Source organism: Podarcis erhardii (genome assembly GCF_964252035.2).
Source record: "Podarcis erhardii genome assembly, chromosome: 3".
NCBI lineage: Eukaryota > Metazoa > Chordata > Lepidosauria > Squamata > Lacertidae > Podarcis > Podarcis erhardii.
The window spans coordinates 63,814,558-63,832,458 of NC_138507.1; the positions used below are offsets into that span (position 1 = coordinate 63,814,558).

Genomic DNA, 17,901 nt, shown 5'->3' on the forward strand with positions numbered 1-17,901 from the left:
TAGGATTCTAAATGCGAACTGTGGCCAAGAGTCAAGTGGCATTGGTGAACTAGGTCCTAAATCCAGAGTATGCAGCATTCTAAGATAAAGAAAGAGCAACTAATACTTTTATATCATTTCATACTGCTTTGTAAGTAAAAAACAAACAAACAATCAGCAGTAACAAAATGCAAAACAATTTAGGAATAAATATGTAAAAACAATATAAATCAACATAAAAGCAAAGGCCATTTTACAAGATGCCACACCTTTTAAAGATTAGTACAATCAGGGTTTGCCTCTTTATCATTGTTATATGCTAGAAGGGATTTCTCAGCTGTCAGCAAAGATGGGATAGAATCTAAATTTAGAGAAAGACAAGGGGTTGAAATAAGTGGAAGGCTGAGACCTAGAAGAACCAGGATAGAGCATGAGCTGGAAACTGCCAGTGGGCTTTACATCTGAAATATGCAATAAGGACCAAAACGTAGCAAAGAAAACTATGGGTGAGACAGTAAAAAAGGTTGCATGACAACAACATGCCAGCGTATTAATGCAAAGTAATAACAGATAAAAATCAACTAAAATGGGTGCTCAAACTTAATAAAGGTCAAGGATATCAAATCAGCCATGGTCATTTCATGATGAAAGACTATTAAGGGCTGCCTTTAAAATGCTACTTCTTGAGCAGTTCTGAGGAGATAAAAATTATCAGGAGATAGCAGATTAACCTGGGTTCTCTTGATAATAAATGCTTGTTGCTTTTTAATTCTAACATTTCTATCAAGTAGACTGTGATAATAAACTGTCCTGTACTTCCCCCCTCATGAAACCTCATAAACCTATGCAAAAAAAATCTGTTTTAATTTGATTTTATGTTTTTAACGAATGTATATTTGTTAGAATACAGCTATTCTTGTGCAGGTGATGGTTGTTTATAACTCACCCTTAAAAAACCATAGGGCCAAGTTATGAATGTTATTGAATGATTTAGGTCGGTGAGAATTGCTGATATTTACAGTGAGCAGAGTAACTACTCAATACCCCTTTTATGTTTTTGATGTCTCTGAATATCAGAGGAGACTCAAAGTTGGTATACATCAGTGCAGTTCCCACTAAATTAAGAGAGAGTTCCTCTGTTTATTCAGTCTCTAAGCCTGATCTGAGGGAGAGGTAATTCATTTTCATAAGTAACCCTTTTGATCTTTTAACCTTATGGCTTACTATATACAGACCTGCAGGCAATGAAAGCTCCTGCTACAGTGGTCTTCAGAGTCAAGAGAAGTTCAGCTGATTCCTCTCAGCCAATACTACAAGGGCAGGAAGATTCTAAGATCAGAGGCGTCAAAAACATAGGAATTATTTCAACTCCAATAGTATGGCCTGTGAAGCAGAGGCCTCTTCATGCCAGTAAATCTGCATCAATTGAACAAAGTCCAGAGAGAAAAAATGCACCCAATTATTTTATCCCAACAACACCAGAGGTCACATCATCTGCTCCTGAGGAGCAGTCGATATCTCAAGTGAATATCTTGGGTCCTTTTACAGAACAAGTAAACATAGACGGTAATTCTTCCTTGAAGTACTCCATCTTTAATAACGTTTCAGGGCATTCTAAAAGTTTGCTAATTGAGAGTAGTAACCAAAGAGAAATACCAACTATCCCTCTTGATCATATCAGGAACATGGTACTTCCTCTTCAACAGAGTGAAAGTGTTGACAGAGAGCCAATATGGACTTGGACACCTCAGTTAGAAGATCCCAAATCAGATTCTTTATTTCCTTCTCTGAGCAAGAGTATCTTTCATCAACCCACAGAGGATACTCAGTGGTTGTTATCAACAAATAGTTTCACATTCTCTTCTGCTTATAAATATGATTACAATTTCTTACAGTCTTTGAGTGAAGTTGCAACATACAATCAAGCTGTTTCTGATATTTCAGAAGAAATGCTTCCATCTCTTTCTGTCCAGTCTTCTTATACACACCGTATGCAATTATTTCAAGAAACAAAGGTAGACTTACTAGAAAAAAGGTCACTTGGAAATGTCTACCTGGAGCCCACAAAGAGAATTCTACAAGAGGATTCTATTAGAAATGGGTTTTATATTTTTGGTGAACTACAGCCTACAAAATTTAATTACATCAAAGACTATAATTCAGTACATTTTAAAAAACAAGTTTTTAAACAGAGTGCAAATCCCTCTGGCTCCTTACAAAACATGAAAGCCTGGTTTCCAGATGTTGTGCCCATAATTCAGCCAACAGAAGTTTTCCTGCCAGCAGAATACAGTACAGAATTGCAAAGTTTATCAGCTGTTTTACCAAAAAGAGACACACAGTCAGAAATTCAACAGACTGTTTTTGTTTCATCATTGTATCATGGAACTTTCAACACTGCTTCTTTAAAAGGTGGCTTATTTAGACCTCTAACTGAAGAGGAGGTGGTAGAGGCCTCTTCTCCAGAAGATGAATTTGAACTCCCAGATACATTTCTTGCTTATACCAACGCCATGTCTCTTTCCTTAATTTCCTTGGAAAATAAGCTTCCAGGATCTGGACATGTAGAAAACAGTGAACCTGATAAACCACATAATGACATGACTCTTCCCACAGTTGATTCTAAACGGTTGGATAAAATCAGTAAGTCCTGGAAGCCTAGTGACTTGAGTCGTCCAATACAATATGTAGATAATTGGATTTTGGGAAAAGATCCTCTAGTGCCTTCTGAGGTCTCTACAGAAAGGTGGGAGCTCTTCTTCAGCCAGTCAGTTTCTTCCCTAACAGAAGGAGTGTTACTGCCTGCCACAGAAACAGATGACATCACCATACAAACTACCCCTAATAATAGCACAGTGGACCATGGAACTGAAGAAATAAACACTTCTACTTCTGTGTCAGAAAAGAATAGAGAGAAGCATAGTTCAGTTGTTCCGATACTCTCATCAAGGATTTCAGAAAGTATGGAAAGAACATTTCCCCTGGAAACAAAAAGAGACCTTCCTCTTAACATAAGTGTGTCCATGAACGATGAATCTCCACTTTATTTTCCTTTGACTTCATTAGAAATACCTGTGATTCAGCCTTCCATGCATTTGCAAATAAGTACTTCTGATATGCTGTATGTCAAGTTGAAAAGTACTGCTGTGTTAGCCACACAGCAAATTTTGGATAAAACACAAGCTGGCTATATAATAAATGCATTCCCTTATCATACTGATCTATTAACACAAACTTTTATGCCTCCATGTACAGAAAGTGCCTGTACAGTTTCAGCACTGAGTCTAATAAATGTGCAATTTGGTAGCCACTCAGCAGCACTGATGGTGTCAACACCTTTAATCTCACGAAGTCTTCTAAGTGACCTTGGTCAAAAGTCTCCTGATTTCGGCTATTCATGGAATGAAGTCCTAAACATACAAACAATCCCACTGAATGAAAGCTATATAACTGTCAATGAAAAACAACCTTTGGAAGATTCAGAAAACAAACATACCCCTTCGCTTCAGCTAGAAAATGTTGATATAGTTGTTGGTGATGTGGATCATGAAAGTATTAAGCCTAATATAGAAGCTACCATTTCAGGAGAGGAATCAGTTTGGAAGATGCATCTCTTTAGCAAGTATACCTATAGTTCTGTAAACAAAGTATTGCCCTCCTTCAATCCTAGTAACAATTATGCTACTGATTTGTACATTTGGACAATTTCCAGATCTTTTGAAAACTTCCTGGATTATGATAAAACAACCTACCATTCCTTTTTGGAACCAACAATTTCACTGGTAAAAGATGTGATAGGAGAGTCACCTCCATTTCTTGAATCCATTATTCATTTTAATGAAAGTACCTTAAACAGCACAAATGTAACAATTGGAATGACACTCCTTCATAATTTGCAAACCCAAGGCTCGGTGGAAAAGGTGACTCATGATTTTTTTTTGTCCAATGTGACATCTAAAGCAAACCAAAGTATTGTAGCCCACACAACACTGAGTCCTAGCACCAGCTCTCCCAGATCTTTGTTGTCTTGTTTTTTATGCAACATCTTCATTGACCGGGACTGCCCATGTGGACCTGAGGTCAAGCACAGTATGTCAAAGTGTGAAAGTAGATGTAGAAAACAATCACCCATCTGTTAGATTTTGTAGAAATTGATTTAGAATAACTAGGACTAGACTAGACTCCACACATAGTATTGTAAGCCTTTAACAGTGTGATCCTATACATGTCTACTCAGAAGTAACTCCCATTGAGTTCGGTGGGGAATACTTCCAGGTAAATGTGTATAGGAATAGAGGCTAAGTGAACTTGATTAGGAGTGCATTTACACCATGTTAAAAAGATTAGTAATGATAATATAGATCTTTAGTATGTAACTCTAATCACTATCATCCCATCTACTAACTACAAAAACTTTGAGGAGACTATTATGACAATCATATATATTTGATTCACCTATTCTGCCCATGCACATTTTGGTTTGTTTCTCTGTGTATACTTGTGCATACAGGCCTATATTTTATAAAGAAAATACAGTTTGATCAAATGTGGGGCTGCATGTGAGGCTTTTAAGTTCCACCCACCCAGCCTTTCTTCACTAGGGTTGCCACATCCAGGGATACACAGAGCGAATTTTTGTATCTTTCTCCCTCTCTCCTTGATTGGGGGAGAGGAGAGAGAGAGTGGAGAATCTATGGATGCTGCTACACAAACACAGCTCGGTCTGTGCTCCTGAAAACATTTCTGGTTTTATTTTTGTTTACCACCAGACATTGTTGAATGTATTCAGCAAGGTAAATCAAACCCTAGCAATTATACATAAATACAGTTATATTAAATTGCTTAGATTGCCCCTTGATATTTTACAATAGTTAGAATATCTACAAAAGAAAATAAACATAATTTCAAATAATAAAATTGTATCTTAAGAATCCTTTTGATTTTGTCATTTTATAGTCTCCTGAGAGATGCTAGAGTCTTCTATACTAACCTCAATGAAACATGTTTTCACTCACCATGTGATACATCTTAAACAATTTAGTTCTACTTTATAGATGGTTTATTATAGCTTTTCTATTAAGTATGATATAATTAATCATGTATTTCTGTATCTCCACCTAACCTAATTGCAGAAGTGTTTTTCACTGAAGCAGAAGTGTGATTTTCGTAGAAATTGGTTCATACATCACTGAGGGCTCATATAAGTGTCCACATATATGATGTGACAGAAGACCATCAGTAGTGTTTGGTTCAGCAAATGCTATTAATCCAGTCCAGTGTGATAGTGATCCATACATTGGGGGTGGGGCGTGGGATCACAAGCACTGTCATATTCATTGTGGGGAACCTGTACATCCCATGGGTTTTCCTTCAGTTGTAGCTTCACTCACAGGTTCTAGGCTGTTCAATCACTATTATGGAACATTATACACTCCCATTCTAATAAATATGTTTAGGCTTTTTCAGTTGGTTATTAGACCCTTTCATATTATTGCTTTAGTGGGAATGGGGACCTTGTAATCCCTCGGATGTTTTAGGCCTCCATCGCACAATAGTCAGGTTTGATGGCAATTGTGGGCCACAGATTTCCCATTTAGCTTAGGCAGAGAGATAGTGATTGGCCCAAAATTGCCTAATGAGCTTCATGGCTTAGTCAGGATTTGAACCCTAGTCTCCCAGGTCCTGGGCTGACACTAACCACAATTCCACATTGGTTGTTGTCACTTTTGCCATGAAGGATCAAATTTATCTCTGTCTTGAAAGTAAACAGACTGCCACAGCTGCACTGTGTATTTTATGTTACTAGATTGGTATCTTCAAGTATATCATGTTTTGAGTCACTGACTCACCTTATCTGGCATAGAGCAATAGGCCCTATTATGCAAAACAAGATAAATTTTTGCTTCAGGGATGTAAATATTTATAATAGATCACAAAGGAGGAGTTTGCAATTTGAGTGATCATATTTTAAATTCTGATTTATTTATGTTTTACTATTGATGCAATGGCCCAATATTTGTAAAACATTATCTTTATTAGTATAATGAAAAGATAATTTAATCATCAACATATTTAATACTTAAGGTAATTGCTAAATACTAGTTAACTGTTACCACAAAACATAAAAATAGTAGTTAATAGAACTGTTAATTATAGCAATGTTATATAAGCTTTCTGTTAACCTGAATGATGCAGAGTTTTTCTCCTTGGCTTTTATTATGAAAAGCCAGAGGAAATCTATAGTTGCAGGCAAATTTGACCTATTAGAAAACAAAACTTAGGTTTAATAGTTGGTTGGGCTACGTGGCAGCAGTCTACTATTTCAAGCATTACCAGCATCAAGATTTAATGGCATAGTTGGCAATGTGTTTTGATTGGTTATTTTATCATTGTTCCAATTCTATCTGGTGATACTGGGTTGCAGTCTTTGCACATCTAAGCTTCATCTGCTCACGATGAAAATAATCGAAACTTGGATATAGTCTGACTAAGCTATGGGTTGCATCCAGTGAAGATGTCTTGTTCGTGCGAGGACTTGCATTTGTGTGATAGAATTTCCCCCATCTCTTCCTGTGCTCACTTTCCATCTCCCCAATATGCCCCAGAGGATATGGGGGAAACCCTTAGAACAGATCAGGGGTGGGGAGAATTCTGTTGTATGAATGGAAATCCTTTGACAAACTGGACAAGTTCATTGGATACCACCCTATATATTTCAGTACATTTTCAAACAGGTTTTTGCAGGCTGCTATAAAACATGTATCATGGTTCTAACTTTTACAATGTTTTTGTAATATATAGGGGGACTGTTCTACAGAATTGCCATTACTGTCTATACTTCCAACCTTGAATCAGAGTCAAGTGTTCAGAATGCAGTTGCAGAATGGGTAAGTTAGGCTTTTCTATAAACCTCTTCCTCTGCTCATTATTATTCAATTTCAATTTAACAAATACACAATTCAAAACAATGCACATGTTAGAACTTAGAAACTTATTCTCCAAGGCATGCTGTAATGTAGGGATGTTTCCGGAATCCAGTACCCATAAACCCCAGCCAAAAGTGGTCATTGCTCAGAGATTATGGGAGTTGCAGTCTGGCAGCATTTAGAGGGCAACAGGTTAGCCTCCCACTGTTATGGCTGGGGTGCAAACAGTTCTCTGTTGCAAAGGATTAAAACCATCAAATGCAAGTTCCATTAAAGAATTATATGTGGAGAATTACTACAGTGCCTTCCCAGTTGCTCTGTTCATGGGCACTCTGCCTGCATCCTTGGTTAACTTGACCAAAGCGACTGCATTTGTAGGATAACAGCTGCCATAAAGTTTGTCCAAAAGTGGGGATGACAACATACTTCTGTGACTATCACTATGCTGTAAAATCTGAGATCTCTCCTTTTCTCTAACCTAGATTCAGTATTTTATGGCTATAGTGAGGGTACAGACAGGATAAAGTTTTGTACACTAGTCTCTACGTGCAGAGTCCTTTATATGCCTGTGATTTCCTCATTGTTGTCTTGCTGTATTTGTTGAGCATGGATCTCTGCCTTATTTTTCCAGAATTTTTAAAGATGGTATTTTTGCTATTACTGACCCATTGCTCAAGACAAAAATGTGGTGTTCACTCTGAAGGTTCACACAAGGTCACACATACAAAATTGGCACAAAATTGCTTTTATCAAACAACACTGTAATGCTAAAGTGAAGGCAAAGCAAGATGTACATTTCTGCCATATAGTACATGTCTTTCAACCTTTATGATGTTGTCCTTTGGTTTTCCAGCTAAATCGCACCTTTCAGAATTGGAATTACACTGTATATGTGGTCAATATAAGGTAAATGCTTGCTACGAGTGAAACGAAAGACAAGTTACCATTCTCTTGGGTAAGGTTATTTCCCCTCAAACTCAACGTTTGTGTCTCTTGTTTTTGTAGTGTTCAGCTGAGTACTGTGAAAGAAGGAGTAAGGGAAAAGAGAAGCACAAATGATCAAAGGTAAAATTATGTTGATGGGCTCCAAAATAATTCAGATAATCTTGTTAATTTCATCAGGTGCTGAAATAATTGTTTAGAATGTGACGGACAATTTACACTTACCTGGGTAGCAGTGTGAGAGATATTTTCCATACTGCCCATGATCAGAGGCATTATGCTTCTGCGTACAAGTTGCTGGAAACTACAGGAGGGGAGAGTGTTGTCCCCCCACTTCCCAGGTCCTGGTTGCAAGCTTCGCATGGGCATCTGGTTGGACATTCTGAGGGCAGGATGCTGGGCTAGAGGGGCCACTGGCCTGGTCCAGCAAAGCTGTTCTTTTTTTCAAGCTGCTCTGTGTTTGATACAAGGAAATTCAGTGAATGGGGCCAGTTGTATGTTTGAGAAGGTTAGAAAGCAGCATTCAGATGGTATAGAAGCATACATTTGGTCCCATCATTGTGGTTCCTGTATTCAGTGGCCTACACACCCACCCACCCACCCACAAAACAGCAGTAGTAGCAGCATGGAAATTCACACTCTATTCTATGGTCCCACACCAGTGGAGAATGTCCCATCAAAATGGATGGGACAAATTATGTAGAACCATATTGATTTCAATTGACACTCTGCAGGAAGGGCAATAGGAAAGACCCATGTGTCTCACGAACTTGTGATATTCACATGTGCTGCTCCCAGCACCATGGGATTACACAATGAGAGAAGTTCAGTGGGTGGCATTTCATCTGAAGGGGCAAGTTGGTCCTACTTGCACCAAGGTGAGAAGAGGCCATTTGTGAAGCAGTTCCCACACTTCTGACAGAATAATGCAAACTGAATCTATACCTTTGCTTAATTTGTAAAATTAAAGTGCCTTCAACCTTTCTACTTTCTGTTGCTGCTGCTCTATTCTCTTGCGCTTCACAGCTACCTTCAAAAAAGCCCTATTCATTCATCCTCTCAGTAAGAAAACCTATATAATTAGAAACTGAACTTTTCAAACACAGGGATAGTGAAAGAAGTGACATGAAAAATTACATCCTCAGGAAGAGTAAAGGAAAATGCAATATAGAAATACTTGGTCATCTTACATCACTTAGTAATCTGCACCAAAGTACATACTGCTCACTATGTATGAGCCAATGACAGATGCATGTTTGCCCAGTCCCAAAGTGCATGTCTTTATCAGCACCTGGTGCAGCCTAAAAATATGTCTGGACAGCAGGAGTGTGACAACACAAATTTTAGTTAATTATTAACTGAACAAGATGGTGACATTTAGCTGGTTTTTATTGTAATGTGTAATGTTTAATTTTCCTATTTCAGTATTTCTCTGTTTCCCAATTCAAGGGTCCAGCTAGAGAGCAGAGTTGAAATGAAGATTAATATGATGATGAGGGCATTTGTTTCTGGTACAGTGGTATCTCTGGTTACAAACTTAATTCGTTTCGGAGGTGCGTTCTTTAGCTAATGGGGCCTCCTGCTGCGCTGCGCCACCGGAGCGCAATTTTTGTTTTCATACTGAGGTAAAGTTCTTAACCCGAGGTACTACATCTGGGTTAGCGGAGTCTGTAACCCGAAGTGTTTGTAACCTGAGGTGTTTGTAACCCAAGGTACCACTGTAGTTTCTTTGACTCCACACTTTCACACACAAGTATCATTTGCATGTGTATTGGTTTAATTCATTGATGCCATGCCCTTTTTGACATCACAGTAATGCCACACATTTCTGTTCCTGCTGCTGCTGCTTTTCCCTGAAAGATCCTACAGATCCTAGGTGTAGCCATATGACCAAGTTTGGGTCACATGGGTAAGAAATACATCTTCCTAAGGACTCCTCTGTTTCCCAGTGTAGATTCCTCATTTTATTTTGCAAACAGCTTTGCAGTCTTTCGACTTGGTTGTTACTTATCAGCTCAATAAACATGTGCTTGCTTCAATTACCCTACTTGATTATAATATTTTAGGCCCATGGTCTATGTTTAATCTTACTACAGTGAATAGATGTTCTTACTACTGATTAACCAGCAACCCACTCATATAAAAGCACCAGTCATATTTAACAAACTGTTGAAGAACAATTTCCTAAAACTGCATATTTTACAAGAAAATACTTTTTAGAATTGTTTTAACTGTGAGCTGCTCTGAAAGTCTGGATTAATAGAGTGGGGTATAAATATCTGTAATAAGGAAATACATTCATAAATAAATAAATAAACTTCATTCCTAAGAGTAAAAGGTAAAGGTAGCCCTGCCCGTACGGGCCAGTCGTGTCCGACTCTAGGGTTGCGTGCTCATCTCGCTCTAGAGGCCGTGAGCCGGCGCCGTCTGAAGACACTTCCAGATCACGTGGCCAGCGTGCAGTGCAGCACACGGAAATGCCGTTTACCTTCCCGCTATAAAGCGGTCCCTATTTATCTACTTGCACTTAAGAGTGCTTTCAAACTGCTAGGTGGGCAGGAGCTGGGACCGAACGACGGGAGCTCAGCCCGCCGCAGGGATTCAAACCACCGACCATACGATCAGCAAGTCCTAGGCACTGAGCTTTTACCCACAGTGCCATATTCATAAATAAATTCATTTATGAATTTATTTATGAATAAATATTCATAAATAAACTTCATTCCTAAGAGTAGGTATCCTTGACTCATAGATATGATGTTGATAACAACAATGAATGTCAAAGTATTCAACTAAGAGTATTGGAAGAGATTAGGAATCTGTGAACCTCCTGTGAATCTCCTGATAAGATCTTCCAGTGGAAGCCCATACAAGGGATTCTGCTAGTGCAGATGGGCTTTCCCTCCTCCTCCTCCTCCTCCTCCACCCCCTCAGATTAGCTGGGGGGGGGCACTTGGGAGAACACATGAAACTTTGCAGAGGGGAAGCAGAGGTGATAGCCTTGAATCAAGCAACCAGAAATGCTTGTGCTAACAGAGCAATATATTTAGTGATACATTGAAGTCCTTCCTTAGTTTCCTTAGCTTCCTTTTGTGCTGTCCAGGCACAGGTCCAGGCTTTAAAGCTCCTTGTTCAAGTGGGTTTTCTGCGGATTGCCATTTGCTCCAATTCAGAGGTAAAACACAAGTTTTATTGGGAAAAGGACAAAACAAAACTCTCTCGGACATGGCTTAAAAAATCTGGATGAGCTCCTCACTCCTACTGAAATCAGTGCTACTTCTATTAAGTCATGACTAATTTATCACATTGATTTCAATGGAAGCACAATGAAACTAAATAGAAAAATTGCCCCTCTACTCTTCTCTCATCAGGAGCAAATGATGAGCCGATATCTGTTTACAGAAATGTAGGATTCAAGCCTTGGTATTTTGTGTGACCTGCAGTTGAGCATTTTTTTTTAGGTGAGAAAGTATCAGTCTGAGTGCCAGGCATTCCCTATCTTTGCTTCAATTAAAAAAGAACTCAGTGCAATGCAAAACATATAAAACTGAGGTGTGAAGTTGACTTGTTTCTGCTAACCATAGTTAAGTTTCATCAGTTTGTCCACTTCAAATGGCATGGTAAACTGTGGTTAAACCTAAAACAGAAATAAATGCTTCCAAACTCTTCCTTGCAACCACACCAGGGGGAATGTGCTATCCCAGTTCTTGCCTAGGACCCTTCTCCAAATGCTAAACTGTGCTTTAGTATTATGTCTGAGCAGCTCAACTGAACAAAATTCCCAAGGAAGTTTACTGGTTCCACTGCTGTTTTCTTTTTGGCACACAATGGAAATTTGCTGCTTTCAGCAGTCTGTTTAAGGGTTTTTTAATGCTGTTCTTTGGGTGTTGACTGTTATGTATGTTGTGAATCTTACTGTGTTTTTAGTTTGATTGTATACAGTTAACTTGGGATGTGCTGGTTTTTGAAGTTTGTGTTATTTTGAACGCCTTATGTACACTTTTTTTAAAGAAAAGTTGGCTAGAAATTTGACTCCTACCATTTATCCCCTTCCTACAAATAATCCTATATAACTTTTTGGCATTTCATTTTCTTCCCTGAGGTAAGTTGGGGTTTTTTGTTTTTTGTTTTTGTTTTTTTTTTGCAAGACTTTTAATTCCTATTTTCTAGGAGAGTAGGTGAAATCCTAGGAATGAAGGTAGGAATTGCAAAAATGGCAGCATTTCTAACATGACAAACTGTAATGTTGTTGAATCCATGGAGGAGTTTCTTCATTATTTTTGGTGAATGATAGAATGCAGATATTATGATTAAGCTTTTCTTCCATATTTAAGATGACTTGTTGCCAGTTTTATTCTGATTCAGCAACTGGACAATTTTCTTTGCAGTTTTGATGTTCGGGCTCTTCTGGTTTACAATTCTTCCAGCAATGTAAGTTTAGAAAAGCATATGATAGAGAAGAAACTCAAAAGCAGCAATGAGACTATGGGAAATGGCTTGAAACTTGATAAAGTGGATGTTAATCCAATTGGTAAGTAAAAAAGCTTCACCTTTGCGGTTCTCTGTGTTTTGGTTGCCTAATAAAAATTATTATAATTCCAACATGTTTCTATTCACTGTGTAAGAAAAGTTTGCTTTTTAAAACATGAAAAACATTTTGAAAGTGCTGTTTCCGATTATGCTTTTATAAAAAATGTGTTTAAAGTAGTGAACTGTGATCAAACAAATTAGGTCATAGTATTAATAGCACCATTGAACCAAAACTGCTGAGTCATTAAAAAACTCTTCTTTAGCCTGAGGAAAGACCAAAAAAAAATTTTTTTTGCATTGCTAAGATGTTTTTAACCATATATACTTTCTTAAGAGAGAGAAAATGAACAAATGCTTCAGACTTTAGCATGTTGTGTTTTATTGTATTACAGTTGGCATTCCATATAATTCAGATTGTAATACAATATAAGAAATAAATGCAGCAATAAAAGTAAAAATCAATGTGAATATTTAACGTGGGCATGCCACAGGCCACCTGAATGAAGTTCACAACCATTAGAAGCCAACAGACCACAATTTCTGTAACCTTGATGTAGATATTTATGAATTTTGGATTATGGGTGAATCCAGTTCAAAATCCATTTCAAAAGTTGGTCACATATGTGTGTCTAGGCATTTCTCCCTTGATTTTGAAGGGTAAATATTATAGGATTTTAGGCTTATCTTTATATGCACATATGTGCATGTGTACATCATGGGCATACATCATGAGGTGGTAACAGTGAACTTGAGAAGGGATGGAATGAGCAATCTCAGGACTTCACTGTATATTTAGTTGATACAGTTTGCCATCCTTCTGAATAGGGCCTTTGTTAATTCATGAATAGCTGTGCACAACTGAGTTATACAGTCTGTCAGTCACCAGTTATTTACCTCTAAATTCATGCAGTCCAAGCATTACATTTTGAATATTGCAAAGTACCAATTCAGGAATAAGGAAACTGAAAATTATTTGAAGAACTTCAGTATTGATTTACAAAATCCAGATGAATGATTTATCAGATTATAAATTAGCTTTAAATGGGAGAATTCTGTTGTACAGTTACTTATTTTTCAAGCTCTTTGTTTTATATCACTCACCAATGGAGAAAGTGTGGAGCTTATATTCTGCAGTATCTGTAAACACAGGTGTCTGTCACAATTGCTGATTCAGGTAGCTTTTGATAGGTAAAAAAAATGGCAGTATAAAAGAATCAGAATTTCAAATGAGCCTAATTTAAGACAGAGAGAGTGAGTGATTTTGTTGTTCTGCATCATTGTTTTCGTTCTATTTTGTAGAAAAATGCGAGAGGGAAGAATACCCACTAAATTACTTGTGGACAGAAACCAGACCAACAGTGACTGACTTCACACCATGCCAAGGCAGCTCTACTCAGAATGCATCAAGAACATGGTAAGAGCTCAAAAATTGCACAATGAGTAGTGGTGAAAGAAAGATGTAGTGATTTAGAATACAGTTGTACAAGCTATAAATGATGGACTGCATAAACATTACCATGGAAGAAAGCAGGAACAAAACATAGGTAGTACTTTTAAGGTCTATCATAGAAATATATTTTACCTGCATCCTGTATATGATCCAGTACTGTACATTTTTGCACCATTGATTTTATGTAATGCTTATGAACAGAGTTTCTAATACATGACTTACAGTTTATTAGATTGTACACTGGTCGAGAATTGCTGTTCCCTGGGTTGGAGGCAGCCTGTATGCATCCCAATCTGGCCCACAGTCTCACCTCCTCCATAATTAGGCTAAACAGCACGGGGAGGCATTTTCAGAAAGGGAAGATTAATCTTCCCCATGTGCTATAACCTGCCACCCACAATGGAAACCCCCCATGCATGTTTGAGGTTTGAAAACACATACCTTGAAGTCAATAATAGACTATTTTCAAGCTTAATTCATACTCATGTAGACTACAGCTGGGGAAAGAAGAGTTAAATTTCTCCTTTCCATGTGCTATGACACACACACACACACACACTGATAATCTCCCTGCATGGCAATTGGACTTTAAAACAGCCTCCTGTTGGGTCTAATCTAAGGCTGTTGGGGGGAGGGAAGGAAAGAGGGGGTTGGTCTTTGTGAAGAGTGTGGCTGGGGTAGGGAGGGTTAACCTTCCCAACAGTAGTCTACATGAGTATTCCCACCCCCGGCATTTAGGCTTAAAAAAGTTGAACTGTTTATATCAAGACCAATTGTGAGGAGGTGTCTATATATGAGCATGGATGGATGGATTTAAATATGTATGTACTGTCCACGTGTGAACTTTGTGTGTGCTTTATGCATGTACATGGTTCTGCAAATATGTTTGGACTACGCTTGTATGTGAACTAGCTCTGACCCATCCATTTTGCCGCCACCCCCATTGGCATGCAGCCCCTGAAAGTCTTGCCACCAGGGAGTATGTCCTTCATCTTGAAAACCGTTCCCTACCCTATGGTAGAATAAATAAAGCTATTCTGTTGGAGTTAAAATGAATGCATAACAAACCCATTTCATTAGAGCTTATATTCTTGGCTAATATAACAATTCCCAGCTCCAGAAATATGCCTTTAATTTTCATGAGCTGAGTTCATACCAATCTAATGTTTCAGAGTAATCCTTAATAATAATATTATCATCAGGTTTCTTCCCCAAACTGGGCCCAACATTTTGAACAGCAACATATTGAACATCATTTGTTGAAGTTTTCCCAAAGTGCTGAAAAGAATCACAGAAGATAAAGGATTGAGCTAATGTTCCTTGATTGCTGTTTCCTTGAAGCACAAAGTAGTATGTGAAGTGGTACAAAACAGGAGCAACGAAGTGAGGATGCACAGGATCTGGGCACATCCAGTTTTTGAATAGCAGAACTGTAAGATGCTAGAATAGAGCTTTCCAAACTGTGTGTCGCGACACGTTAGTGTGTCGGCTGCAGTGTGTAGGTGTGTCACGCAAACGCTCCCCACGCTCCTCCCAGGGCTGGAAAGGGGTTAGTTTAACCTCCGGTTCGCTAGTAAAACTGAATTACTGTGTCACAAAATGATGCAAGTCTAAAAAGTGTGTCACCAACATGAAAAGTTTGGAAAGTTTGGAAGTTTAGAAAATACAACCTCTGTACCCTGTTGTTCCAAACAATGTTGTTACTATGATCATGCTTGTTTTATTTTTATTTTTAGCTTTCTAAATCTAGGTAATTACACATCATATTGGGGTGCTCCTGACCTTAGAAACTGCACAGGCAAGTTTTTTGGTTTTCGTTATATAATGAATTTAATTTTGAAGCATTATTATAGACCTTGGTTACTAGACTCTCTGGCTTTTTGAAGTACTTTGCTGAAGAAGTATGAGTGCTTTCCTAAAGTCTAAGGCAGGGGTGGGGGAACCTTTCTTGAACAAGGGTCACATTCCCTCTTGATCAACCTCTGGGAGGTGCTTGCCAGTGGTGGGTAGGGCCACTCCACATTGTCTCACACACATACGGCATAAACAAACTCACACGCACACCTAGATGTACAACACTGACATATGCATGCATACACACATTTAGCACATATACAGATACTCCCCTGTGCCAGAAAATAGGCTTGGAAAAAGCATTTTAGTTTTTTGTGGGGTTCCCCCCCATAAATGGAAGTCTGCTTTCAAGATCAGTTATGTATGTGAGGGGGAGGTGTTTTCAGTGGGTGATCACTGTTTGTGCAGAAGGTGCTCTAATTCCTCCCCCCCCAAAAAAAAATACCACCCCCATGTTGCAATTAAGCTTGGGAGAAGGCCTGAGACAAATTTTCAAGCCCTAAAACCTGCATGGAGGTAAGATGAGGGTGGGGTACTGCAGGCCTGAATCAGTCCATGAGCCACCAATTCCCCACCCATGGTCTAAGTCAGGCATGGGCAAACTTGGCCCTCCAGCTGTTTTGGGACTACAACTCCCAACATCCCTAGCTTACAGGACCAGTGGTCAGGGATGATGGGAATTGTAGTCCCAAAACAGCTGGAGGGCCGAGTTTGCCCATGCCTGGTCTAAGTCCATAATTCAGCACAGAGTTATGTGGCTTAAGTTAAATGTTTCCCGTGGTTTTAGTCACACTTAATTTCAACATAATCACCTACAGCTCCAGATTCACAACCTAGATCTGGATCAATACACAATGCAAATCACTTTCTTTATGTTATATTCTCTTGTATTTTCTGGTACAGAATGCTTTACTTTACATTTCAATTGAGGTTTTTTCCCCTCTGGGACTGTTTTTTATTAAGATTTTGTTTTGTGTGTGCTTTTCAGATAATGCAGCTGATATAGCCAATCAGCTTCTGAATCTGACAGGAGAAGGGCAGCAGCTGACTTCAGACAAAGTCAATGATGTCATCCAGAAGCTAAAAAAAATTGTGAATGATGAAGAAATCAATGAATCCCTGGGTTCTACTGTGGTCACAATATTTTCTAATATCCTCACAAGTTCTGATAGTGTTTTGGCAGCATCGTCTTCTGAGTAAGTGTTCTTTGAAAGACAAGAGAAAAAGAGTGGCTTTTAATAACATTTATTTGAAATATATCCCCCCCCCCCGGATATTTGTCTTTCATAAATTCATAGTGCACAAGGGACACATACTGTATTCAGTGTACTCATTTTTTTTCGATTTTTAAAAATGACTTTCTCAAGTGAAGTGAATAAAGAACTAAAACCAAATTTCAGACATACTAGCATTGGGATTCATGGGCTTGACAGTAAATCCATTATTTCGATGTTAAAAAAGCATTTGCTGGAAATGTAGCAGTTAAAAGAAACAGAAGTAATAACAAAGACAATGTGATGTGACATTGTACTAATATTGATAAATTCTCAAGTCATAGATACAAACACAAAGGTGCTCCATTTAAAAATTGCTATAACACATTAGCTAAAGCTATATCCCTGTTTAGGGAAGTTTTTAATGACTAATGTTTTAATGTATTTTTAATCTCCTCTTGGAAGCCACCCAGAGTGGCTGGGGTATAAGTATTTATTTATTTATTTATTTATTTATTTCTATATCCACTAAATAGAAACATAGGCAAAATGAGCCGATGTGACCAGGAGCCTAATGGGAATCATAATGCAGGTAGAGAGGTGATTGCTTTCAGGAGCAGTCATGATCAGGTTACTTGGGCAACAGTAGTACATAGGGGCCCAAATGTCTCACAGGGGTTGATAAGTCTTTATTGTTAGATTATTAATAAATTCCAGCCTCATTACAAATGATTAGAACATTTGTAACAAAATTGTACTCAAATTAAAGACAAGAAACTAAAGAATGCACATAAACCTTTCACCCCAGGTTTTTAAAAAGGAGGGAAGTTGTTGATAAGGAGGCAGCACTGCTTCTTCACCTGACATTGAAGGAACAGTACAAATCTGGAGCTGTGTAGCTTTGAACCCTCTTCACTCCACATCTGAAATGCAGGTGTTGAGAGACTGGTCCAAGGTGACTTCCCTAGGGTGAACCTGGGTTGTGGCTGTTGGGATAGCCTATGTT

The 17,901-nt window shown here is 38.3% G+C and overlaps 2 protein-coding genes across 5 annotated transcripts in view; both read left to right on the plus strand.

Moving 5' to 3' along the window:
- ADGRG6 (adhesion G protein-coupled receptor G6) overlaps window positions 1-17,901 on the plus strand; it is a 96,525-nt gene that overhangs the window by 43,220 nt on the left and 35,404 nt on the right. For all 4 annotated transcript variants that reach the window (XM_081855260.1, XM_081855259.1, XM_081855261.1 and 1 more), the window contains 7 exons: window positions 6,781-6,866; window positions 7,759-7,811; window positions 7,911-7,970; window positions 12,236-12,378; window positions 13,677-13,791; window positions 15,564-15,625; window positions 16,670-16,877. In XM_081855260.1, coding sequence (XP_081711386.1) covers window positions 6,781-6,866; window positions 7,759-7,811; window positions 7,911-7,970; window positions 12,236-12,378; window positions 13,677-13,791; window positions 15,564-15,625; window positions 16,670-16,877 — 727 coding nt within the window. The remainder of the gene's footprint in view (window positions 1-6,780; window positions 6,867-7,758; window positions 7,812-7,910; window positions 7,971-12,235; window positions 12,379-13,676; window positions 13,792-15,563; window positions 15,626-16,669; window positions 16,878-17,901) is intronic.
- Window positions 2,197-6,771, plus strand: LOC309338244 (uncharacterized protein). Its single transcript, XM_081855328.1, has 2 exons — window positions 2,197-5,891; window positions 6,307-6,771. The coding sequence occupies exon 1, from the start codon at window positions 2,202-2,204 to the stop codon at window positions 4,116-4,118; it is 1,917 nt and encodes a 638-aa protein (XP_081711454.1). The 5' UTR covers window positions 2,197-2,201; the 3' UTR covers window positions 4,119-5,891; window positions 6,307-6,771.

Coding starts and splice junctions, on each gene's coding strand:
- LOC309338244 (XM_081855328.1), top strand. CDS start 2,202: ATGAAAGCCTGGTTTCCAGATGTTGTGCCCATAATTCAGCCAACAGAA.